Here is a 20,966-nt window from a genome sequence, read left to right as displayed (position 1 = left end):
GAGTCTGCCTCGCTTCTTCGTTTCTGCAAAGCCAGGGAGTTGTCATAGACTAGAGCGATCCACCATTCAAAGCCCTGTACTGGAGGGAGCGCCTCACAGTCTGACTGGCTTCACACACAAGTAGTTTTGAAATACATATTTGTACCCCCTTTCCCCACCATCGCACAACAACATGAAGGGTTTACATATTAGTAAGTTTCTGACTTCTTTTCTTTATCTTATTAAAAGAAATTGCGAACAGAATATAAGTAAATAACCGAATCCTTCCCCATTCCTTTCACATTCCTCTTATGACGTGTGTGCACAGGTAGCATTTATTCATCTCTAGTATTAATTAACACAGTTGAATAAATAGAATGAAAACTGCTCCGAAATGTTACTGTGCCTAGGAGCCTGTCGCTACAGCACTTCCTTCTCATTTATGCGTCCAATAGGGCAAGGTGCTCTCAGTCCTCTGATCTGAATAAGCTTTTGGGTCAATAGATTCTGTACAACCTCCAACGCGGTTTCTAGGCAACAGTCGGGTCGTCACTTTTTAGCCCCGCCCATTCCATGTCTCCCTCCCTGCTCAGTATGGCAGACGATCTGGACGAGCTCCTGGACGAAGTAGAGTCTCGGTTCTGCAGCTCTACTAACAATGCTGACGCCAGACGAGTGGCAAAGACCAGATCCCAGACCAACAGGTTGTCACTGTGCACCAGTCTTTTTTAGGATCCTATTAGTATTTTATCGTAATCGCTAGCCCAGTATAATGTTAATAGCGCTTCTGTTATGTAATTCGTTTGGGTACACGGTCTGCCCGCCTTGGGCTTGGGGAATTCGGTTTTAGGACAAAAACTTTGCTTAGATAAATTCGTTTTGTTTGTCCTCACCTAACATGGCCACCACTGGGCGCTTAATTCCTTTATTTTTAACATCACTTTTGCTAAGGTTGCTAAATGACTTCTTGGCACCTAGGACGCAGGGATAAACGCATGTGGCTCAATTTAGCGCCATAACGGATTCAGGGTTTCGTAGTTTTGGGGCACTTAATTTGTTCCTGTTTCACGAATTCACCTGAAATTAGTGGGTTGTGAGTTGTAAAAGAAAAGCCTAGAACTGGAGCACTGGCTACTCTGCGACATCAAGCCATCTGGTAACGTGACATGAAGCTACCTGGTAACGTGGCGTTGCATGAAGTAAGAATGTCTGTTTACAGTAACTTGTAGTAGTAAGTGACGAGGATGCAGGAAATTTTCCTGTACATGCTTGTTTGACAAACGTTTTTGCTTTCCAGTTGTCTCAAAGTTCTCTACATGGACCTACTTAATGGAGACTTTTAGTGCAGCATTACACCCTTGTTGTCCACTATTCCGTGCCACTGTCTGTATAATTAAAGTTTAACCCTTGCGTACAGGTGTCTAACATTGGATACTAACAGAAAACTTTACACCACACCTAATGGATTCAAGAGGGACTTTCTAGTGCAACACAGAAATACATAGTCTGACACGTAGGGTGCGAGTCAAGAAAGGTTGAACCTTTGTTCGGGCCGAATGTTTTGCTCTAGCTCAGTCCTTGCCCATAAGAACTTGCTCGTTCGAAAGAGATAGGCAGGCATCCCAGTCATTACGTTTTTCTATCCTTTAATGCACCTTTTAAAATCGGTATCTGCCAAACGACGTACGGATGAGCGCATTTCAGCTTAATTTGTTGGCCGTAGAGCTTCGCACTTCCACGCGGTAGCACTGGAACAATTTTCAGAGTGGAATGCCCCCATCAATGTTATATCACAGAAGTCATAGGAATTATGAAAACTGTAGTGTCACACTGATGACAAGTGTAACAAACTATGCCCATTCAGCAGGAGAGGGGTAAGGGTGTGGTATATACCTGGTGGTGCACTTTGGAGCACTCTGTCTCTCACTCATATTACTAAATAATGGTGGGATAGCACACACTATAGACTGCACATTATCCTTTGAAATGGCCACTAAATTTGCACAGAGTGGCAGCTTTACTGATAAAACTATATAGCACAGAAACAATAATGTATGGGAACCGCGCTTCGCAAATATTCATCGTTTGCTCAGCACCAAGTGAGGTGTCTGGATTTGTTTTGATCATCTTAAAATCTGTTAACATAATTTGTTCAAAATTTAAAAAAATGTGATTTCAGCTTTTCTAACTACTCGAAATATATCAGCAATTTGTACAGTTCATTGACAGGTATTTACATTTTGTTGTGTTAGAAAAAATGACATCCTACAACCTTTCCTTTCACACTATCTCTACCCGAGCAAGTTTGTCACAATAATCACTTTACAAAATGTTCTCCCTTCACAGTTAGAGAAAGAAAAGTAAATGCCAATCTCCATGTTAAAAGAATTAGTAGCAATTTGTCAGCTCAGCATCACTTAAGCACAATCACAACACAATTTCACCACACATTTCCACACCTAATAATTTCACCTTATAAGTGTTCAGTATAAGTGTTTAGCCATGCAACAGTTGATGTTGCACCAAGGATATTGTGCTGCATAACTAAATACTTATAAGGTCCCAAAAGCGAGACCTATTGGCTGTGCCAATGCTTGTTTTGTTAGGCACAGGGAGATTAAGTGATTTGCCCAGAATCACAGGATGTTTAGCGTCATTACCGAGACTCAAACCCAGTTCCCCCAGGTCTGAGGTCGAGCGCCCTAACAGTTAGGCCAACTCCTCTCCCCTATACGAGGCTCCTAGGATTAGGCTCTGGCACCCCTATGGTGCCGCGCAGGGGTACCTTTCTGTAACGCCCTGCTTCCAGATAGCCCTGTAACCCCGCCTGCAATGATAAAGAAAACATTACAATATTCTCTGCCTCCTGCCTGCCACAAACCACGTCGGGTAAGCGGTAGGGTGGGAGACGGCGTGTCGGGCGTGCAAAAGAGGGCGATAATATGGTGGGGGAGGCATATATACCCTCCCCCAAGTCCTGGCCCCCAGGAAGTGACGCCCCTAGCGCGCCTTGACCAGGCTGGGGGGACTCCACCCAGAGTCCCTGCCCCTGATGGGAGTGGGGGGTTTGGGGTGCCCAGGTGACATTAGTGTACTGACCTCTCTAGTGGCCCCCTGCGGGCGCCTCGGCCAGCCGCATAGTATCACCATTGGCATCCTTTCCCCCCCTCCAACCTAACATATATGCAAATAAATAAATACACAACACATTTTTTGTTTGGGTAAAGTTGCTGCAGGTTTATTACATACACCGTTCTGTAATAGGTGGGTTATCTTACGGACGGTCCAAGGGCAGGCAACCGACTGGGCCGCCTGCCCGCCTGATGAGCCAGGCAGCACTGGGGCAAACCCCACCTGTGCTGCCCTTACTGGTGATCCTCTTCCCAGATCACGTGACACCTGGTCCCTTATTACTCACGCCCTTTTCAAGGCGGAGTGTAGCATAGCAAACCCCCGGTTGTTCAGGCCCACAACCGCCCGAAGGACTAACGGGGCACTGACACGGTTTTCCAGGAACCTCACGAGGCTCCTAGGATTTGGCTCTGGAAGCCCCTATGGTGCCGCGCAGGGGTACCTTTCTGTAATGCCCAGCTTCCAGATCGCCCTGTAACTCCGCCACAGCTCTGGAGGTGGCCACCGTTGCCGCCAGAGCCCCCCCACCAAACAGCTATGGTCTTCCCTGCAACCTCTAATCTCTAGCATCTCGCTTAAGTCTAAGAGAAAAAGGTCTATGCCTACTGGCGATAAGTGAATGCCATCGGCCTCAAAGTATCCTTTCACTTTCTCTTGAATCATCTCATGTCGGATGAATCCCACACCCCTCTGGTCAGTAAACTTGCGCATTGCCCCATTCACTCGCTTCCGGGAATGCTCAACAGCCTCACCTGACTTTGCCCCTAACCACTTTCGACGTGGGATCATCTCTGACCAGCAAGCCTCACATTGCCCCATGCGCTTGCAGATTTCACCTAAATTGCTTTTCATGTAACCTTCTCCCCATGGCAATGAGGTCATTGCCCCCCAAGTGTATCACTAGAATAGTGGGGGGAGACCCTTGTGCCACCAGTCTCTGGTCCAATCTGCTGCTCCATCTCATTCTAGGGAAACCCATCCACTCAAACTGTGTCTGTGGAAATCCCTGTATCCAGTTCCGGTGCGCCACCCACTGAGCCACCCTGGAGATGAATGGAGATGAATGAATGCCCGATCACCCATACTTGGAGCCCTAGTAAAGTAAGTGACACGATTTTCCCACACTACTCTTTAATGAACATTTATAACACGCATAATATGGCATGACGTACACTGCAATTCACTGCACACTACTAACTCAACAAAGTACATCAAGGGCGGATGTAGCGCTTGTAGCATCCGGACTCCCACCGTCCAACCTTTTTTACGCCCCCTGGCTCCATGCCTGCCTTGAAAGCAGCCGTGGCCGCCCGTATCCTGAAGGAGTGGCTGGAGTATTTCTTGTCTGGCTGTGCAAGGCCTGCCCTTGATAAGCTTGCCCTCATCAATCGTTCCATCTGATACCTAGTCAGGGGGCCCTGGTCAGCATGCATCAACAGGTAGCCGGGGGCGTTGGGACGACACGCAAGATACTCCTTGACCTTGGTGACCGGGCAATATCTGTGATCCCCAAACGGCCTTAGCACCGCGTCCACACCTCGTCCTGCCTGATCTGTTTTGGACTTCCTGAGGTGGATGGACAGGGTGTCTGCGAGGGCGACATCTTGGATGCTTAAGGCATCCCCCGACCTGTCAGCCTTGGATCTTGCCACCAATTCACTAATGCGAAAAGCGCCGAAGAACGCCAAGCAGAAGGCCGCCGCAAAAAGTGTAATCTCAAATTGTGAATAGGTGACACCCTCTAACACGTTCAGCATACCCTTGAGAATGTCAAATCAATGGGGGCCCTGTTGTCTGGGGCCCTGGGCTCCACTCTAGCCCAACCCTTGAGGGCGGCCCTAATGATGAATGATTTTGTTTGGTCATGCCCACCCCATCAGCTTGGCGTCGTGGCTCACAGCCGCCAGGTGACCACATACCCAGGAGTGGCTCCTCCCCTGTTTCTTGGACCATACCACAAATGCCTGCACTCTGCCCTCAATTGGTAGAGAAGAAATTCCCAGGGATTGTGACACTGTCATGAAGGTGGCCAGGTGTGCCCTAAACGTTTCCTAGTAACTGGGGCCAGCGAGCGTTCTCCCATTGCTCTCAGTCATTGCTCCACCGCAAGATCCTCCAGAGGTGTGCCGGGAAGGGGGTCATTTCTGCTCTTGCTCGCGGCCAGGCCTCCCGGAAGCGGAGCCACTGAAAACGAGAGAGAGCGTCAGCCACCACATTCTTGACCCCCCTCAATATGCCTTGCCCTGAATTCAATATTACAATGCAGCTAAACCCTGACCAACTCTCTGAGCAGGCAGAGAACCAACGGGAATTTGGCTGTCTGCCCATTGATGGCCTGCACCACCGCCATGTTATCAGACCCGAATAGGACCTTTCTGTCTGATAGTGTCGTTGGCCATCGATGTAATGCAATGACAATTGGGAACAACTCCAGGACAGTGATGCTTGCCATGATGTTGCGCCGGCGCCAGGTGTTGGGCCACTCCTGGGCACATCACTCTGCACCCAAAATTTCCCCAAAGCCCTCTCTACCTGATGCATCCGTGAAGAGGCAGAGCTCCGGACTGTCAGCCCAAGGCGCCCTCCAGATCACCGTCCCATTGAACTGCGTGAGGAACTCACACCACATGGAGAGGTCTTTCTTCAAGCCTGTCCCCAACCAGACCCAGTGGTGCTTCTTCTTAATCTTTGCTGTTGCCCTCGCTAGCCTCCTGGCAAACACCCTCCCAGCCGGGATTACCTTGGCTGCAAAGTTAAGCTTACCCAAGAGGCATTGGATGGCACCCAGGGGGGCTTTGTCCTTACCCTGCAAAGCCTGAATGTCCTGACGCAGTGTCTCTACCTTGTCGGCCGGGAGTCTGGACTCACCTTTAATCGTGTCCATCTTGATGCCTAAAAAAGTCAAGACTTGCGCCGGACCTTCGGTCTTACAGGTGCTAACAGAACCCCTAGGTGCCTGGCCATGTCATGGAAACACTGCAAACCTCGGCTGCACTCCTGTGTACCTGCGCCCCCGATGAACAAAAAGTCGTCCAGGTAGTGGGTTACCCCCTCCACCCTATATGTCCTCGAGAGCACCCACTGCAGGAAAGAGCTGAAAGCCTCAAAGTATGCACAAGACACTGCGCACCCCATGGGCATGCATTTATCAAAGAAGAATTCCCCCTCCCACTTGAAACCCAGGAGATGCTGGCTATCAGGGTGGACCAGCAGCAGGCGGAATGCAGACTCAATGTCTGCCTTTGCCAACCATGCTCCCTTGCCCGCCCTCCTGACCATATCCACCGCCATGTCCAGGGAACAGTAAGACACCGAGCAAGTACCCTCCTCCAACCAGTGGTTTACTGAGTTGCCTTCGGGGTAAGACAGATGCTGGATCAACCTAAAGGCACCTGGCTCTTTCTTGGGCACCACCCCAAGTGGGGAGATAACCAAGTTGTCAAGGGGGGATGCTTGAAGGGGCCAGCCACCCTCCCCAGGGCCGCTTCCTTGTTAATCTTTGCTAGCACAACTTCAGGAAGTTCCCTTGCCGATCTTAGGTTCTCTGAATCCCTGCACACTAAGGGGCCCCGGTAAGGTATTTTGAATCCTTCCGTGAACCCCTCACCCAGGAGCAGTCTGTCCTTGTGGTTCGGATATTTGCGGATAAGTGGAAGGAGGTTAGAGACAATAATGGGGGATGGACCGTTAGACATGGGCATCCGAGAGGGCCCTCCCGGGGGGGGTGAACTGGGGATGGCACTGGTGAGTGAAAGTGTTGGTGCCTGGTATCATAGGGGGTCCGAACCATGACACCGGTCTACTTCTCTTGCCACCCAGGCAGCTGGGCGGAACTGTCTCGCTTGTTACAGGAAGTGGCTGGGTGTGTGGACCCGCACTTGCTACAAGTGTGGGAGAACCTGCAGGATTTTCCCCAGGAGCAGGACCCTGCATTGAACAACCTGCAAGTCCCATTGTAAACTGTTCTTGCCCCCTGCTTGTGACCCCCCCCCCTTCGACCACCACGAAAGGACTTGTTGAATTGACCCTTCATCTTCTGCTTCCGACCCTTAGGCTTGTCACCCCCATTGCTACTTGTGCTTGACTTGTCCTTTTCTTAAACTGCCCGTTTCCCCATATGCTGAATCCATAACCTTACTTCCATTTGGTCCCACTCAAGTTCGGGACACATGGCCGCAATCATAGCGGTACCATCCCATTCCCCTGTTGTCTCAGGTTCATTGGTGATAATGCTGGCATACTGAAACAAACCCGGCCCTTGTTCCGGGTATTTTCACATTATCACTGCCGCCAGGATGGCAAAGGCTTGTCCCCATGTTGCAATATTTTTTTCAGGCCGAGCTTGAAAGCGCACTTTCTTGTCGTCTTTCTTACCCCCCATTTTTCTTGTGTCAACCCCTTCTGCGCTGTGCATGAGCAGTGTGAAAATGTCAATAAACTCTCTTCTCCAAATTCCCTCCTTGGCCGCTAAAGGGACCTTCCATGCCAAGGAGCAACGCCCTGACACCATTGGTGCCAAAGTGACGAGTGGCTTGGACGCCACGGCGGCCATAGTCACTGCTGCAGAACCGGTGGGAGTACGGCCTACCAGGGGTGAGGTGGGCGTGGTTGCCACCGGCAACGTAACTGGGGGGTTGGGAACTCCTACCGGAGACGGATTGGCCACCCCCGCCTGATGCTGCCCACCCAGTTCTTGGGGGCTGCCCCTGGGGACATCACTACCCTGGGAGAGATCTGCGCTTGACGTGCTCGCCCCCCCTCCCCAAACCTGCGTAATGGACGGTACCTCAGACGCACCCGCAGGTGGAGCTGACACACAACCCCCCCCCCCCACTGTTACCACTGGTATTCTTGACAAGCGGGCTGAGCCCAGCAAAGCCAGCTGTGACTTCAGCCATGAAGCTCCTCAGAGTGTCAGTGAGCTTACCCAAGGTAACCCTTACCCAACAAGCTTACCCCTTTTGCCATAATATCTGTCAGTAATATTGTCAGTCATAATATCTTTGTTAAAAATATATACATTTTTTTTTAGTGTTTTAAATGTTATTATATGTGTTAAAAGTATATATTATTCTTGTAATGTATGTTTGAATTTAATGTTAAATTATTTTTGCGTATTTTAGTTCTGTAGCGGGTTATGGGTTTATAGGGGAATAGGGTGGGAAGTAATTTAATTATCATATATTAATTACGTTTTTTTTTTAGTTAATTATATGTTAGTTAATTTTTGCGTAATTTTATTCCGTAGTGGGTTGTAGATTTATAGGGGTATATGGTGGGAAGTAATTTAATTTAAAATAATTAATTAAATAATATATTTCTATTTAATAATTTATGCTAATTACTTATTAATTAGTAATAAATTGAATAATAATAATTAATGTATTGGTAAATATGGTAATTGTTTAAAAAAGTCATTAATTAGTTATTAATTCCATGTTAATTATTAATTAATTTGTTATTATGTTAATTGTGTACTTTTTTTAAGAGTGGGTTGAGGGTTGATAGGGGAGGAGGGTGGGAAGTAATTTTATTAAAAATTTTAATATTATTTTATATAATTTTTTTAAGAGGTATTTTATATTGTTAATTGTGTGAATTAATGTATATTTGGTTATTAATGTTATCGTTAATAGTTGTTAATTAATTGGTCATTAATTATGTTAATTGATTAATATTTTACAATATTGGTGGTGACTTTTATAGGAGAATATGGTGGGAGGTAAAAAAAATTACATTCATTAATTGTTAATGAATGTTCATTATATTGCAGGAGTGGGAATACTAACATTAATCCCCTACGCTATCCAAAATTTTCCCGACTGTTATACTTGGTGGATTGTGAATAGTAAATTATTCCCACCCGTTATCCAACACTTTCCCTACTGTTGCACTCGGTCGAGTGGGAATAGTAATTTTTACACACCCGCTATCCAACACATTCCCTACTGTTACACTCGTTGGAGTGGGAACAGTACATTTTGACCCACCCGTTATCCAACACTTTCCCTACCGTTACTCTCGTTGGAGTGGGAATAGTAATTTTTACCCTCCCACTATCCAACACTTTCCCTACTGTTGCACTAACTGGAGTGGGAATAGTTATTTTTACCCTCCCGCTATCCAACACGTTCCCTACTGTTGCACTCACTGGAGTGGGAATAGTAATTTTTACCCTCCCGCTATGCAACACTTTCCCTACCGTTGCACTCACTGGAGAGGGAATAGTAACTGTTACCCTCCCGCTATCCAACACTTTCCCTACTGTTGCACTCACTGGAGTAGGAATAATAATGTTATCCCCCACGCTATGCAATGTTTTCCCTACTGTTATAATTAATGTAGTGTGAAATATTATTAAAAAATAAATAATAAGTTTAATAATTTAATTTATTGTATAGAAAAGTAATTTTTATATTACAGGTTTATTTATGTATATCTATGCAATTATAATTTAAATTATTTTTATAACATGTTATAATTAAATGTAGTAATTATTTATTAATAAGTTAATATATATATAAGAAAATTAATTATGCATGTATACTTTTTTGCATTACATTTATTATTTATTAATTTTTACATTTTTAAAATAATTCTAACTGTTTTATTTAATTATATTTATAGTTTAATTACTTTTATATCATTTTTAAGACATAACAAAAAAATGATATTTTATACAACTATATTTTTAACAACGATATTTTGGTTTCGATATTTTGTTACTTACCTTTATGGAGATAGGAAGTCGATATTTTGTCCATTGATGTTTTGGATACGATATTCTGGTACCTCGATATTTTGACTGACGATATTATGTCAGTGATCCTAGTAGATGGTCAGCCAGCAGGCTGCATTAGGGCTGTCACAGGTGCCTCGAGGCCATACAGTCACCACAAACCTCCCTCTTCTGTCTAACCCTAACAATGGCAACATTACATAATGTGCGAGCTTGCTTGCCACAAAAATCACAGGATGTGCTAGTTTTATGTAAAATGGGATCAACCTCTGTAGGGTTATAGATCAAATCTGGCTTTTTCACACAGCCTTTTTCGTACAGCATGGAGAGGGACCGGAGGTTAAAAGGGGGCAAAGAACAACGCAGAGAGGGATGGGGCAGAGAGGGGGAGGGGGTTGACAACCTGCGAGCACATGTACTCTGATGCAGTGTTGCAACTTACAAAAAAAAAAAAGTACCTCAGAAAGCGTGCGAGCACAGGAAGGGCGCTGGGCGCTGGGCGCTGCAAGGAAGCGATACTTGAGCCCTGCTCCAGGGGAGGAATAAGCACACGAAGGGGAAGTGAATCCGGCATGCGCTGCCCATGTAAATGAGAGTTACGAAGCCAACGAGCAGAAGCAATGGCTGGGCTCTCAACCCCTTCTAAGTAAGAAAAATATATTTTGCAATCGACACCGCATGAGCTGTCTCAAGCAAGACTTAACAAGCATTGGCATAGCCAATAGGTCTTGCCTTTGGGACCTTATAAGTATTTAGTTATGCAGCAGGTCCCAAAGGCGAGACCTATTGGCTATGTCAATGCTTGTTGTTATATCTGTGCATGTTGAGAGGCTAGGGGACTAGGTCTCGATGTCGGGTTGGGAGCACAGCAATGACCTACTCAATTTGAATGCGTAGGTAATACAACTGGAGGCATGAAATGAAAGGTTTACTACCAGGAATAACAGGAAGGTAGAAAGTTAGGCTGGTTAGAAAGGTAAGGAGGGGTAGAGGCAGGCATGGTGGTGAGGGGAGAAAATGATGCATGCTAGGAGAGCGCTATGAGGGAGGGAGGCGAAATGGGAAGATGGGTCGGGTAAAGACCGTAGTGAGGCAAACAGAAGGGTAGCGAGGGGTGAAGGGTAGACAAAGAAGTGAGGTGTAGAAGAAAAAGATTCAGGTGCAGACAGGTAAATCAAAGATGGAGAGGGGAGAATAACGCAGTCGTAGAACGAGAGAGGGCCAGGTGGAGAGAGGGAGAGGTGTGTCAGAGACAGGTAGAGACAGCTGAGGAAGAGGGAACAATAAAGTCTGAGGAAGACATGTGAGGTAGAGGGGTGTGTTAATATAAAGGAGTGCAGAGATGTGTCAGAGAGATGTTATTGAAGAGGAAAAGAAGTAGAGGTATTGAGAAAGGAGTAAGGTACTAAAAGAAGTAAGGGGGTGAACAGAGGTAGAACGAGTGGAAGGAGAGAGAACACGTCGAAGATGAATGGCAGGGTAAAGTGAGCTATCAGGCAGTGAGTGTGATAAGTGGGATACAGAGGGATATGTGGCAGTGAGCGTGAGGTGTGGGGTACAGAGGGATATGTTGTGGCAATGAGCACGAGGTGTGGGGTACAGAGGGATATGTTGTGGCAGTGAGCACGAGGTGTAGGGTACAGAGGTATATGTTGTGGCAGTGAGCGCGAGGTGTGGGGTACAGAGGGATATGTTGTGGCAGTGAGCGCGAGGTGTGGGTACAGAGGGATATAATGCAGTGAGCGCAGGGTGTGGGGTACAGAGGGATATAAGGCTGTGAGCGCAGGGTGTGGGGTACAGAGGGATATAAGCCAGTGAGCGCGAGGTGTGGTGTACAGAGGGATATAAGGCTGTGAGCGCAGGGTGTGGGGTACAGAGGGATATAAGGCTGTGAGCGCGAGGTGTGGGGTACAGAGGGATATAAGGCAATGAGCACAGGGTGTGGGGTACAGAGGGATATGTTGTGGCAGTGAGCACGAGGAGTGGGGTACAGAGGGATATGTTGTGGCAGTGAGCACGAGATGTGGGGTACAGAGGGATATGGTGTGGCAGTGAGCGCGAGGTGTGGGTACAGAGGGATATAATGCAGTGAGCGCAGGGTGTGGGGTACAGAGGGATATAAGGCTGTGAGCGCAGGGTGTGGGGTACAGAGGGATATAAGGCAGTGAGTGCGAGGTGTGGGGTACAGAGGGATATAAGGCAATGAGCACAGGGTGTGGGGTACAGAGGGATATGTTGTGGCAGTGAGCACGAGGAGTGGGGTACAGAGGGATATGTTGTGGCAGTGAGCGCGAGGTGTGGGATACAGAGGGATATAAGGCGGTGAGCGAGAGGTGTGGGGTACAGAGGGATATAAGGCAGTGAGCAAGAGGTGTGGGGTACAGAGGGATATGTTGTGGCAGTGAGCGCGAGGTGTGTGGTACAGAGGGATATGTTGTGGCAGTGAGCGCGAGGTGTAGGGTACAGAGGGATATAAGGCAGTGAGTGCAGGGTGTGGGATACAGAGGGATATAAGGCGGTGAGCGAGAGGTGTGGGGTACAGAGGGATATAAGGCAGTGAGCGAGAGGTGTGGGGTACAGAGGGATATAAGGCAGTGAGCGAGAGGTGTGGGGTAAGCACGCAAGCACACCACAGGAAGCAGTGACAAGCAAAGGTGAATGCAGGAGCACAGCTGGGAAGAGACATGCGAGACTGCTGCCACACAAGCACTCCTGGACTGCTTAACCAAAAGGAAAGCTAGCATTGGCATAGCCAATAGGTCTCGCCTTTCGGATCTTATAAGTGTTTAGTTATGCAGCACAATATCCTTGGTGCAACAACATCAACTGTTGCATGGCTAAGCACTTATAAGGTCGCAAAGGCAAGACCTATTGGCTATGCCAATGCTTGTTCAGCCTTTCTGATCAGCTTAAGTAGCTTCCAAACATTAGCATTTGATAACTTCGCCTTGGAATGCCTCGGCCAGTAGCTGTGGTGATGACTCCCTGCGCGGGGATTGGCTTCTCCTGCTGCTTGGGCCTGGGGTTGGAATGTCGCCCTTTTCTTTGGTCGCCTCTTTGAGCTGGGATGTAGACATGGGGGGTGCCTGGCAGTCTCTGTTGATTGCAGTGTTGGAGCGCCTTCATTGACCAATCCGCGATGCGATTTCAAGGAGAACAGAAATTGATCAATCATTGCGTATATTTGAAAAGAGAGCAATAGGTTCCTTCGACAAGCATTGGCTCGTGTCCTACTTTTCCACCTAATATCCTAATGTTTGTCTTTTTCATGGGCTGGGTGAGTGACTGTCTCTTCTTTCGGATGGGCGCTTGCATTGTGCGGCCTCTTGCTCGAGTCATAGCTCCTTGTATTGGAAAGGCTGGGTGGCGTGCACAGGGCAGGGTGGATAATTTAGAGGAAGAAACTTGGAGCAAAAACCCCAATTGGAGTCCGAGTAGTTCCTCGTGAATTGGGCACGTTTGAGCGTCTTTGAGCGGAACGGTGTGTGATGGCTCCTCTGCTCATAAAAGGAATGTCCTTACAAAATCTGTGATGTTTCCTGGTTTTTCGGCTCTCAGGAGGGCCGCGGCTGACGTGGTGTTCTTGTTTTTAGAGGCTACACTGTAGACCATGTGTAACTCGCCCTGTACCCCACCCGAACCCCTCCTTCACACCCGAACCCCTGAAAATGCTCAAAAGCCCTCTTCGGGCACCCTGGAGCTAATAATAACAATGTTCCCTTCGCCCCTTCGTCCCTTGGCATCGGTGTAGTAAGTTATTAATTCAGCAGAGTGTCGCTGCAACAAATACAGAATTCTCGGCCGTTCTTCCCACTAGGCTGTCTCTCTTGCAGGCTTCTTGAAAGATGGCACGGATGTCTCCTGTGCCAGGCTGTGAACGCGGATGCAAATCCTTCTACTATTTATGTGAACGTGGACCTGCTTTCTGTACTCGATGATGGGTGCTCGCAATCAGTGATTTTAATTGCAGCCACGAAACCCAGTCTAAAAAACGAAACGCACATAAACAAGCTTTGACTCGGTAGTTCCAGCTAACAATCACCAGGGTCAGTGGAATTATGTGGCAGGGTTGACTAAATTATGCTGAAGAAAATGCAATTTATGCATCGTAATGTGGCACATTTTGCGGCAGCATTACCTCACTTTTTTGCCATTTTTACACGTTAACAACTGAATGGACAAAGGTTTCACTTCATTATTATCAGTTTTACACCGAAATACAGCAATCCGCCCGCAACTGTCAAGTGACCTGCCTCTGTGCACCACAAGGTTTGCCGTTGCGTTGCAACAAGTATGGCAGCTTTTTTTAGCAGCTTTTGATACGTTGGGCTAAAAACATTTTGTTATTAAAATCTGCATATTGATGATAGATTATGTGGCAAGGGCATCAAATCCAAAATTATGCAGAAAACTCTGCGACCACCAAATCGAATAATACTAGTAGTCCAATCACAAACCCTGCAATAGTTTTCTTGCGTTTGTAGATTTATATATCACCTTTAAAATTAGCGCATAGTGCGTCATGCTCTCCACAGCTCATGGCCTTGTTCCCTCCAGCAAACAAGCATTGGCTGCGCGCGAGATGCCCTATGTGGTGGGAGAGAAGCGGGAGTTGTGTGCGTGCGGCCAAAGCTTGGAAAACAAGCATTGGCCGCGCGATGCAGGCGGAAAAAGTGAAAGCTCCAGATGGCGCCTCTGGCACTGAAAGCTGCTGGCTGTGCGCGTGAACACAAGCGCTAGGCCGTGTGGCAGCACTTTGAAAACCTGTACACTAAATGTCTCGGCCAGTCCAGCGCATGCGCTGGATCATTCGAGACCTAAAAGAAAACTGTTTATTGAGATTACAGGAGCTCAGCCAGTGGTATTTAAATGTCTGGACCAGCGAATGGGCTGTTGATTAGATAGGAGCCCCCGAGGGGTCCAAGAATACCTACTGAGGTGCAACTGCCTCCCATAGTCGTAGACTGCAACTCTACCGTGAGTGCTGCAAACTATATCCGACTTAAAGCACAGTAGTGACGGTTTATGTCTCTAGATGCTCATGCAGATGTTTCAGGTTTCTTGCATAACTTTGATACAATGGACTGCTGCCCCAAAGAAGATTTTTGAAGAGGCCATTTTTATTGTTGCCGAAGATCTCAAAAGGACGTTCTGGGCATAATTTGGGTAAAAATGGCCCATTGAGGCCCGACTGCAGAGAGGCGAATTAGTAGGACTGGTCGACTCTTTTGCAATATACGTATTCATACTTTAAAGTGGAGGGAGAGAAACAAATTTGCCTAGACTCACACGCTTGTTGCTTGAGTGCCAAAGCCGGGATTGGAACACATGTATCCGCATCCCGAAGCTTAAATTCAATCCGTTATGTAAATAGTTAGGTTTTGCACATCCACTAATTTATACCAAATCGTCTAAATTCAATTTTTTTGAAGCCACATCTACCCCGGCCTCATTAGTTCGAGCACAGCGGGTGATGACGCACAAATTAATCAGAAAACTGGATGAAGAGTTTCTCCTTTATTATAAACAATATTTGTGTTGAGCCGCCTGTAATCATCCGGGGCACATCGTCTGGACTAGAAAGCCCTGTTATGCCATACTAATGGTAGTTTGGGCGAAACACAAGTGCCTAATTAACAATAATACACCATGTTTAGCTTTTTTATAATTTTTTGGGACTGCACATTTAAAGCGGGCATTAGTAAATATGCCACTTTAAATGCAGTATATACACACCTTATAAACCACAGCCAAATTCTGCCTTTACCTACAAACCTCACAACATGTAAAGCTGTTCGTCTTCGGTACTAGTCGTGCATAACGCGCCTCACTCTTCCCATATTAAACTTCCCTTAACTTGTCGTTAAGCCAGCTTCCGGTTAAGCGTTGTGAGTACGTACACAGAGAGTGCGTACGTATAAAGCGCATGCGTAGACCCGTGTGTGCGTGTGCGTAAGCCTGATTTGGTTGGTTCAGAAATACTGCGCACGAGCTGCAGCCTTTTTACGTTGCACCATAAAGCTATCATACTCCAGGTCAGTGTAGCCAGATTGGGCTATTTCCCGCACAATTGGGCGACATTTTTCCCAATTGTGCGGGAAAAAGTCATAGCTCGCGGGGGCTACTTTTTGGGCTTATTTCTCACAGTTGTGCGCAATTTTTTCGCTGGAGCGGCGCCGACATTAAAGCAACTAAGCCACCAGTGGTGAGCAGTGGCATTGTCAGCAGCCAATGAACGCAAAGCGCGCTGCATGGCTGAGACATCATTGGAGGAGGAGGCGGAGCATGCTAGACCTCTGCTGAAGGCGGCAGTGCGTGTGCGTCTGTGTGTGCAGGTGCAAGCGCACCTGCTGCCATTGCCAATGCCAACTCACTGGACACAGTCTCTTTGGGTAAGCGTGCTGTCAATCTAGTAGCGCGGGAAAGCGCTACTAATGACGGCCCAGGAAATACTGGATGCCCGTCCCCCACGCGCTTTATTAAAAAAGTGACCGCGCTCGCCACTCTCTTCATCGGAATCGGCGGCGCGTAGGGCCTGATTCCTAGCAGTTTACCGGCAGCAATGTGCAGAACGAAGAGGCCGACCAGCTGTCCTGGTCTCCAGCCTCAGTGAGTACCTATCAAGCTGGAGGTTAGGTGGGGTGAGGGATATTCAGTGAATATTAGAGCAGTTTAGGTGTGGTCAGGGACTTCCAGGGTTTGTTACACCGCTTAGAAGCGTTAGGAGTCAGTAGGATCAGGTGATTTGCCTCAGTTTCGTTTTCTTTTCATAGCTTGTCCTTGCTTAAATGAGTGTCATTTCTTATGTTTATCTGTTTATATGAACTTAATTTCTTGATTTTGCTCGCAAAAAAGTGTCACTCTTAGTGTCATACATTTAACAGTTGAATGTCATTCATAAGTACTCTGAAACTTTGAAAATGTCACACCTAAGCACTCTTAAAACGTGGCAGCTATGCAGTCTGTTTTCATCTTGAATAGTGCCCTTCCATTTCTGGTGCTTTACAATAGTTTTAAGATCGTCGTAGAGTTTCTCGTTGCTGAAATGGCTGTAATTTGTTATATATGTTTCCCTCATCTTCGTTGCTTGATTTTTGCTTGCGAGAAAGTGTCGCTCATAGTCATTAAATGTCACTCATAATTACACTGAAATTATGAAAATATCACACATAAGCAATCTGAAACCTTGGCAGCTACGCACTGTGTCACATTTCTCTCGGGTCTCAGACTGTCAGACCTGGCCTGGTGGTGCAGCTCTGTGCTGCTGTGGCCGTCGACTCGTGGGGCCTGGCCGCGGCATGTAGAAGCAAGCACAGATCGAAGTAAGTTCATTTATAGTAAGAGTAGGAATGAGTGCTACATGATAAGTAAAGGACTCTGAATCAGATGTTCCGTATCGACTTGTTATCTTTTATGTGAACATTTTCTGTTGTAAAGTGTTCTGATAACTTTGGATCTAGCTATTGCTATATAATAATCTCAAATAAGTGGTTTCTGATGACTATTTCTGCTTAATTTGAGAGTTGCGAGTTTGGGCTGGTTTTTGGGCTGAAACTGATCTGGTTGGGCTTATTTTGGGATTATATTTGAGCGGCTTTGGGCTTGGGACGGGTTTAAAAATCTGGCAACACTGCTCCGGGTATAGCAGTAAAAACGATGACCCAGGATATCTCGCTTTACTCCTTTAAGTGGAACTCATGTGGCAGCTCCACAGACCTTAAATCAAATGCGGAAAACCTTGCCCTGAGTATGACTGTCAGTGAAATAAAAACAAAATTAAATGTTGTTAACCCTTGTTAATTCCAATTTACGTTTTTGTTTTAAAACACTGTTGTTAGAAATTCTAAGTTCTGATTTGTTTTCAGCATAGCATACTACATACATTTAAATGTTCTGCTGTTGAAGCAAGAGGCCAGACCTGCCAAACGTCGCTTCGCGTCATTTTAAAGCAATTAGATCTCAATGAAACAATATACATAATTTTCAAGCTGACATTTGCCGGGTGTGTGAATCAGGAAGTAGCTTTGATATGTTCTTGCTATACACCCTTGTTAACACATAGTATGATTACTGTGAGCATCCTGTTTTATTGCAAAGTATTTAGAAACGGGGACAGACTCCTAATCTAATTATCACAAAAATGTTAGAGAATTAAAACTACTCTGCTTCAAATTTTCATCACAAACCATTGAAAGACTTAGAACGCCAAATTTTGCTATCCATTACTGTGAGAAGTTGGCCTGGCATATGCTGGTCACTAGTTATAGTGGCCACCTCGCACCAGTACAATTCGACTCTTATGGTAGATAGGTTTAAGACAACCTTTTAAAGAAAGCTATCCTAGTGGTAGCTGTGGAGAGCAGCCTTCAGGCTAAGTCTCAGAGGAATGTAAAGCAGCTTGTTTTACCTTATAATCTCTTGAATTACCAAATGAAAGGACACCACACAGGTATATATATAAAATATATATGTATTTATTTCTAGACACACTACTAATCTCTTTATGAGATTAGAAGTCAGGAACATATGCAAATATCAACTTTTCACAATAAGTTAAGCACAAATATGGCTTGGGCCCCAGGGGCGTACCAGACCATATACTAAAAAAGAGGTTTAGGAATGTCGACTTGCAAGGGGACAAGGCCTAGGGCCTGTAGAATCGCTGGGGCCTCACTAATCCACCCAAGGCAGGTAAGTAAAGGACCGACGGGAGACGCGTGCAGTGTGAGAACACAGCCGCGGGTTCCCTATTGATTTAAATGGAGCAAGTTGCGGTTGGATTTTTAAAGTTTATGGGTACTTCTAGAGAGTCTACAAGCAAGCCACTTACAAGGTAAGTAGTTTGAGGGCCAACATCCACAGGAGCGCCGGAGTACACGATTTACCTCACCCAGGGAAGCCGGGTGCATAGGTGTCTTTTGGTGTCGGGTCGCGTCGTCATTTTCAATGCAAGCTGAAGAAGTTTTGCTGCTTGTGAAGACTGGAGAAGTGTCCGGTGGAATCCAAGGCTGGATTCAAGATGAAGAAGACCTGAAAGCAGAAGGGACAGTGTTCACAGTCACTTGCAGTGACCCGGGGCCAGGAAGATGGATGCCCACGGAAGTCGGGTGATTTCAGGTGATCAAGGGTGTTTTGACTCTTCAGTCACGAGGTCCAGGAGGCATCGAAGATCACCAGGAGCTGGATTCGGCGTGTCCCACGAAGTCTGCAGCTTACTGAGGTGTCGGCAACCAGATTGGAGCCAACAAGCCTTAGCAACAGCAAGTCTCGTAGAAATAGAAGAAAGCCAGCGGTGCAGACCAGCAAGGCCTGAGGGACTCATCCAGCGAGGGTAAGTCAGGGCAGGCCTGGAGCAACCAGGGGAGCCCTTTGGTTCGATGAGAAAGTCTTCAGGGGACCCACAAGCCAGCCGGCAAGGGATCGCGAAGACGCCTCGTGAGGATTCACTTCACAGGAGCCCACGGTCACTCGGGACGAGGTAGGCCTCTGATTTTCGAGGGAAATCCTGCTGGAGGGACCACACGTGGCAAGGTTTCCCTATCTTATACTAAAGGAAAGGGAGGGACTAGCTCTATGACCACTCCTCTGGGAGGGTCAGGGGAGTGGGTGGTTACACCCACTTCCCTTTGTCCAGTTTCACGCCAGAGCAGGGGCAGGTAGCCCCTGAACCGGTTTGAGTTGGCATATGCACAGAGGAGTCTACTGCTCCCCCAGTGCAGGACTTCAAAGCACTCTAGGAGTGCACCCACCCAGCCCCAATACACTAAATCATGTCTGGAAGGTGGTTACACCTCCCTGTGACAGGATGCCTATTGTTGGGCCTCCTCCACTGCGAGTTTCAGTCAGCAGCAGGAGGGCAGCCCAGTGTCTGTGCTGGTGGCATCCATTTAGTGATGCCAGGGCTCTTTCAGATTTCTACCGTGTTTCCACAGTAGGTACATGTCGTCCCCTCTAGAAGGGTGGGATCATACTCCCACACCAGTTACTGGTGTGGGGGTATGATTCCAAGTTGTTTGACACCAAACATGACATGTTTTGATGCAGTCATTCCAAAGTTAGCATTTACCGGTAGGTTATAATGCACTTAAGAGTATATGGTTTGACCGCATCCACAAACAGCCACAGAGAATAGACTCTGCCAGCTGCAGAGGGGCCCTGTTCATGCAGAGGCACCCCCTCACATTGTAAACCAAGCACCCTGCCCTCAGGATTGATAGGGCCTGCATTAGGGGTGACTGATAGGTTTATATGTGTGTTTATGGTGAGATATAGGAACCTATACCTCAGTGAGGAGTGCTAACACTACCTCACCCAGGCTGCAGTAGCAGGCCTGTGATGTCAGATTTAGTCTGCTTCCCAGGGGTGGCATAATACATGCTTCAGCCCCTGGTAGGCCTGTGAAGTACCTATGCCCTTGGTACCTAAGGTACCATATACTAGGGGCTCATAAGGTACCACAGTATCCAATCACTAGTGCATCTAATATGCACTCCAAGTTGTTTAGAGAGAACAGAGAGACTGGGGCCTTGATTAGCAGGGACCCGGCCAGACTATAGCCAGAAACCAGTGTTAACATCAGAAAAAAAGTGGGGGCAACATATGTGCAGATCCTACTCCTACAATTACTCATAGTCACAATAATGTTCTCTAGTTTAAGTATAAAATGTAATTTTGCAATCATGTATGGACTTTGTCATGTTGTCATGGCAGGTTTCTGTGACAACATACAGGTTGGCTAAAGAACAGCAAATGAGTTAAAAGCAGTTTGATGCTGAAAAAAAAAGACTTCTAAGCTTCTGTGTTGTCAAATTTAAAAAATGGCGGATTTGGTAAAACAAACGTATCCGCGCTTAACCCGAAGACGAGTTTTCCTAGGAGCTTAGCAAACAATGCACTGTTGACAAAAAGGGGACCCCTGCCCTAAATAGAGCTGCCATCTCTTTGTGCGCTGCATTACGGCCTGCAGGCCCCAATTAACAAGCAATGGCTGCGCGGGCGCTGAAAGCTGCCGGCTGCGAGCGTGCACGCTCGCGTGAAGAGCAAGCGCTAGGCCGTATGGCAGCACTTTTAAAACCCGTACACTAAATGTCTCGGCCTGTACAGCACATGTGCTGGA

The 20,966-nt window shown here is 46.9% G+C and overlaps 1 protein-coding gene across 3 annotated transcripts in view; it reads left to right on the top strand.

Annotated features, from left to right (window-relative positions):
* The window catches only part of COL27A1 (collagen type XXVII alpha 1 chain), a 2,221,286-nt gene that overhangs the window by 143,741 nt on the left and 2,056,579 nt on the right, over nt 1-20,966 (top strand). The window contains exon 1 of one of the 3 annotated variants that reach the window (XM_085614178.1): nt 563-683. The exons of the other annotated variants lie outside the window; for them this stretch is intronic. Coding sequence (XP_085470304.1) covers nt 574-683 — 110 coding nt within the window. The 5' untranslated portion in view covers nt 563-573. Of the gene's footprint in view, nt 1-562; nt 684-20,966 lie in introns of those variants that run through there. 3 annotated transcript variants of the gene reach the window in all.

The sequence above is a fragment of the Triturus cristatus genome, chromosome 1_2 (assembly GCF_964204655.1).
Source record: "Triturus cristatus chromosome 1_2, aTriCri1.1, whole genome shotgun sequence".
NCBI classification, from domain to species: Eukaryota; Metazoa; Chordata; class Amphibia; order Caudata; family Salamandridae; genus Triturus; species Triturus cristatus.
The sequence above is the reverse complement of the archived record's forward strand: the minus strand, read 5'-3'. Positions and strand labels throughout refer to the sequence as shown.